Consider the following 5,860-nt stretch of genomic DNA (forward strand, 5'->3'; position numbering starts at 1 on the left):
TACAAGTTTCATCACAGAATCAATCCATCACATCCATATTAACTCTAAAACCATCTATGACTTCACAGCTCGTATTTTTCAGGATGAAAATGTGCACACACATTATTACTACGCGACAGTTCTTCACTCTTATTTAAAAAAAGGAGAGGAGGCCGAATGGGTTTGCTTTAACCCAGGTTTATTATTGTGCAAAGCTGCTCACGAAAGCCAGAAGTACAACTTAACAGAGCAGAGTCTACCGCTGGGCAAACAAACAGCAGAAAATATGTACACAGTTCAATTGCTTACCTGGATTAAAATACACCAGCGTGAAAAAGAATCCCTCCAACTCCAAGGAAAGCCTTGCCCATTCACTCCTGACTCGTGACCTGTGCCCTGTTCTGAGCCAGCCATCCGGGAGCGATGGGAAGGGACCCTCAGCATCACCAGTGACCGCAGCTTCTCATGCTCCTGTTATGCTGCTGGCAGCCCTTCTCCGGCTGCAGCAGCCCATCTGCCTGCTGAGCAGCACCAAGCACCACTTGCCTTATTTCGGGACCTGCCAGCTTTGCAGACGCTGTCACAGGAACGGCTGCAGCTTCAGCCAACATCCTATTCCTGGAGCAGCATCACCAGCTCCAAGTTCGTCACCTCTCTCGTTCTGAGCAGGATCCCCAGTGCATCCTCGTGGTCCACAAACCTTCTGCTCAGTTTTTGTGAATGCAACAATGGAGAAACAGCTCCAGGAAGCGAGGGAGGCCACTGATGGCTCCTGCAGCACCGGGGCACGGGCTCCAGTGTCTCCCCAGCTCCCTGGCACTGCCAGCAGCCTCCTCAGCACCTCACACGCCAAGAAAGCGCCGGCACTGAGCAGCTCCAGGATGGAGTGGGACCACCACTGGGATCCCAGGAGATGCTAGCTAGCGCTGTCCAAGCTAACAACATTTCACAACCCCAGGGATTGCCACACAGCACTTACCAATGGGGCCAGGGGTTTCTTTGCTGCAAGCTGGGAGCTCACCAAAATCCATATGGAGACCTCTGAGCTCCGGCTGCATCGCCTTGGTCCTGAGCCAGAAGAAAAGCAGAAGAGCTTGAGGATCTGCAGCCCAGACCCAGACAAAGAAGCTCTTAAAGACACAAAGTTAATTATAGCACAGACACTTACCCAGGAGCATGCTGCTTGCGATGCCGGAAAACGGGATCCTGCCGTCGCCGGTCAGCGCCGGGGACAAAGGGCAGCTGCCGCCCGCCTGGCCCACGCTGCCTGCCAGGACTGCCTGCAGGCAGCACAGGCAGCTGGTGCACCAGCAGGCCAATCGCTCGGATAATGCAACCCCCTGCACTAGTTTCTTCTTTTTCTTTTTATGTTTTAAGAAAGCATCACGATTAGCAGGTAACAGGGAAGCCAACGGCACAGCAGAGCAGACGGGGCACAGCAAGTGAAAGTCAGAAATCACAGATACAGGCACGGGGAGGGAGGTAAATGTCTGAAACCGCTCAGTTCCCTGGCAGGGTGTTACATTATCAGCGATGCAGAAGTTCCAGCAAGTTTTGTCCTGTCCACAGAGCAAGTTTTGCCAACATTGCTGCATCGAGAGCAGATGAAACCCTTCCCTCTTCCCTGCCCCAGAGAAATTCAGCGGAATTCCTAATTGGTAGCAACAGACCAACCAATGTTTTAAAGGTTTTAAAAGCATTTATCGAATGTTTGGGATAAAAGAGCCACGTATCTCACACGTCAATGTGCAAAGTAATTGCTGAACCCTGCATTCCCTTGAGCAAAGGGAAAATGACACAGCGCTGGAAGGAAGCCCGTTGTACACCAGTGTGTAAGGAAAGAGATGGCTTTCTGCCCAGCCAGAGCTCAATTTGGGTTTAGATTAATGGAGAAGAGCAAAATCGCTGAATTTAATCAATTAATAAAATCAAGAGATAGACCACAACTAGCAAGTTGTAAGTGTAGGTCTGTAAGGAAGAGCTTAAGCCCGTAAAATCAGAGCGAGGGAAAATAGCCTGGCCAAGAGGAAGGAAGCCCCCGTGTGAGGAAGCCCCCCGGCCAGGCGGCACTTCATGGCCTTCTGCCCTGCAGCCAACAGCGAAGGCAGCCCCGTGAGCTGAAAAAGCAAGATCAGACCCTGAAATCCTTCTCACCACTTGAACCCAGGATGGTGGAAGCGTTTTGCCCACACCTTGCTGGCAGGAGGGGGAAAAAAAAGGGCTCTTAACCAAAGCTGTGGGACATCCCATGCTGGATGCTGCTGGGGGCACAGAGAAACCAGATTAGGAGATGCTGAACTCCCCACCCACCCTGCTCCATCCCGCATGGCTACCGTCAAATCTTGACCACGTATTTCCCAGCCTTAAAACCCGAGCTCAGGGTCGCAAAGCGCCACAACCCAGCACATCCCGCAGGAAATCTCTCCCCCCGCCTTTGCTTTTGGACACATGAGTGAAGGCAGCTGTCGGAGATGTCTGCCATACCCCTGCTAACAGCAGTAATTAATACCTCACACACGCAGCAACAGGCTCCCTGCACGGCCACATGGATAAGCAGCAGCTCCTCTCCCTCTCTCAAGCGTAAAAGGGAGATATACATTGAAAAAATCAAGGGAAATTGGTGGGGAACCAGCACCCACATCCTAAGGCCGGGGTTTGGAAATGCAGCCAAGGCAGAGATGAAAGGACACCACAGCTCAGAGTAGCAAAGTTTCTTCTTTGTCCCCAAAACGCTTTGTAATCAGAGTCCTCATTATCAGAAAAATAAATACTTTGCCGCTGTAGTTCACAAGCGATAACGCAAGGATTACCTCTCCCACGCAGCCTTCCTTCTGCATGTACTTCCGGATGATGGACCAGATCTGGCACTTGCTCAGCAGCCTCCCGCCCGTGGCGACTTCGAAGCTCTCGTAGGTCCCGTACTTCTCCAGGACGGCACGAATGATCCTGATCGCCTGTCGCAGGCAGAAACCACGCATCAGTGCAAACGCCTTCCCCGCTTATCAACGCATCCCAAAACCCCACCTGCAAGAAAACCCAGCGGAGAGACACCCTGAGAAAGGCCTGTAAAGCAAGACATGGGTTTGCAGTATCCAAAAAACCAAGGAGACAGAGACAGCTAGAGGTGCGCACCGGGACAGACGGACATACCATCACCATGACCCACAGTCCATCTGCTTTTTATCACTCCTGCAAGCATCTGGGAATAGGGAAAAGGAGAAGCCAAATGGCATCTGCTTCTGGAGTTTAAAGCCCTGATTATTTCCACCTTTTCTGGTTTTTGGTACTCCTTTCCAACGCTAGTGTTGCACAAATCCTATCCACTTGCTTCGTGCTCCGAGAGTTCCTTGGGGCAGCGCTGGGCAGGAAAGCTGGGCATCACCAGCACTGCCCTTCGCCGCGATGCTACTTCCTCCTCCTTGGCCAGGGTCTCGGCACAAGCAGCCTGCTGCACGCCAACAGCCTTCTAATAAAAGCAGCACGTGCTGTTTTACTAGCATTAACATTTATGGAGCATCTACAAAATACAGGCGTTAGCATGTTTCCTTCCCCAAAAGTCAGTTTGCATCATAGATGTTTTCAAGCCATGACTTTCTCCAGCCTATTAATACACACCCGGAACCAGACGGCGACAGCTTTGCACCAGTTCTGGAGTTTTTCCACCCGTTTCATGGCATCTGTAAAGCTGGCTGAGCTGCCACCGAGCTTCCCAGCCCAGGACCAAGCTCCTGAACAATGCGTTTTACCTGAACAAACCGTTTTGCTCTTGCTCCGAGCAGCAGCTGGAGCCCTGCAAAGGAGGTCCCATACCCTCCCTCATCCCTAAGGTGCCGCAGGAGCGGGAGATGGGTGCTCACCACCAGCACCAGCGCTCAGATCACCCCACCCAACACCCCACAGAGGGGCTGCGTGGTCTGTCTGGTCACCAGCCTCCCCTACCCCAGCAGAAGGTCACGATTTTTCCATCTCCTAATAGTTTTCTCCACACAGCTGGATTTTATTCTCCTGTCACTTACTGTGTCTTTCCAGAAGTTGTGTGGTTTGGGGTTTTTTTTGTGTTGTTGGGGGTTTTTGGGGGTGGGTGTTTGTTTTGTTCACTAAACGATCAAGATTGGTTTTGCAGCACCACAAGGTCCCTCGTGCTGACTGTGGCAGAAAAAGGACCATTTCTCCCTATCACCTCCTCTCAGCCACTCCCAGGGGACCTAAAGCACTGAGCCAAAACAAACCCAGCACAGCCGGTGCCCAGGAGTGGGATGACCAAAGAGCCCACTCCCCACTGACCTCCAGCACATGTCCCGGCAAGCAAAATCCCTAAAATACCAAGTTTAGTTTTCTGAGAGACTGCTGAGCATCCTCAGGCAGCCCAAAACCATGCACCCACCACACACAGCGGGATTACAAATCCTCAAGCCCCAGCTCTGTGATGGTGCTGCTGGCGACAGACCAGGGACGTGATCTCCAGGGTGATGAGCCTCCACGGGGCTAGAAGAATCCTTTTTGTTTACTTAAATTTTCTATTAAAAAAATAAAATGAAATAACCCCCCCAAAACACGTGCACAGCAGCTGGAGGGAGCAGAGGCTGGAAGCAGGGAGCTGGTGTTGGTTTGCCTGCTCTTGTCTAAGGATGCTGGCTTAGCAAAATGCCTCGTTTAACTAAACTCCATGATTAATGCAGGTTTTTAACATAAAAGCAGATTACAGCTAATAGTTAGCTGGCAAGGAAAAAAGCCTCCCAAAATACAAGAGACTGGAAGGAGGTTAGTGCAGGGCACGAGCAAAGAACAGTGACACAAATACTGTCACATCACCCCGTCACCAGAGAGCTTGTAAAAACATTGGTAGAAACACCCAGCGCTTGCAAAGGGCTTTAGGATCCAGGATGAGACCATTCACACTGGATGGGAACACGATGTCATTCATTCACAGCAACGCGCAGGGAAAAAGAACCTCAATTGTTCCAACTTTTTTTACTATATTGCAAGTCAACTGTACCAAAAGAGAAAGCAAGGGGGAAAACAGCTCTCAACAACTTATTTTACCACATTACTTGGAGAATGAAATGCACTTAAACGGGGGAAGAAAACACGGAGGAGCCCCGCGAGGGCTTTGCTGGAGTCAGACCGTCTGCCCTGCAGCATCGCTGGCACCAGTTTATCTGGGGCAGAGGTAGGGCAGGCACTGGAGCAGGCAAACTGTTTAGGAAGCTGTTTACGGAAAGAGCCTGGATCACCTGGATAATAATTCAGGCAGTAATGCAAGAATAAGTAAACATTCAAAAAACCCCCCAAAAATAAATGGGCGAGGACGTTGGTACCCACGGCAGAGAGCAAGTCGGGAACATTTCAGTAGCGTACGAGCGATGGAAGCAGTTAAGCAAAATAATATCAAGTGCCTAAGCGGAGTCTGCATCAATGTCATTGCTGTCAACGACGTCTGCTGGTGCGGTGGGGACACAGCCACGCAGGAACCACCTTCAGGCCTTCCAGAAAACAAGCCAGGCTTAACCCACCAGCCCATCCAGGCTCAGGACCGCTCCCCATGGGGCCACCCACGTGCTCCAGCTCCTTGCCTGCTACTTCTGCGGGCGCAAACTGAGATGGCAAAGGGTCCCTGATGGAGCACCACCGAGGATCCCTAAGAACTAGTTTGATGCTGGTGGCCTCACCCAGCACCGGCGTGCCCATTGCCCAGCACCGCCGTGCCCATCGTGTGCCCACTGCCCAGCACTGCCATGCCCATCGCTCAGCACTGGCGTGCCCATCGCCCAGCATCCGGCACCGGCGGCGCCCATCGCTCGGCACCGCCGTGCCCATCACTCATCACTGCCGTGCCCATCACTCATCACCCCCCCATGCCCATCGCCCAGCACCGGCGTGC

At 52.0% G+C, this 5,860-nt stretch overlaps 1 protein-coding gene across 1 annotated transcript in view; it reads right to left on the reverse strand.

The window, feature by feature from the left end:
• KIAA0895L (KIAA0895-like ortholog) overlaps positions 1-2,957 on the reverse strand; it is a 5,928-nt gene extending 2,971 nt beyond the window's left edge. Inside the window, 1 exon segment of the mRNA XM_010160838.1 lies at positions 2,790-2,957. Coding sequence (XP_010159140.1) covers positions 2,790-2,957 — 168 coding nt within the window.
• Between the last annotated feature and the right edge of the window lie 2,903 nt (positions 2,958-5,860).

Source organism: Eurypyga helias, unplaced genomic scaffold, assembly GCF_000690775.1.
Source record: "Eurypyga helias isolate BGI_N326 unplaced genomic scaffold, ASM69077v1 scaffold27330, whole genome shotgun sequence".
Lineage (NCBI taxonomy): Eukaryota > Metazoa > Chordata > Aves > Eurypygiformes > Eurypygidae > Eurypyga > Eurypyga helias.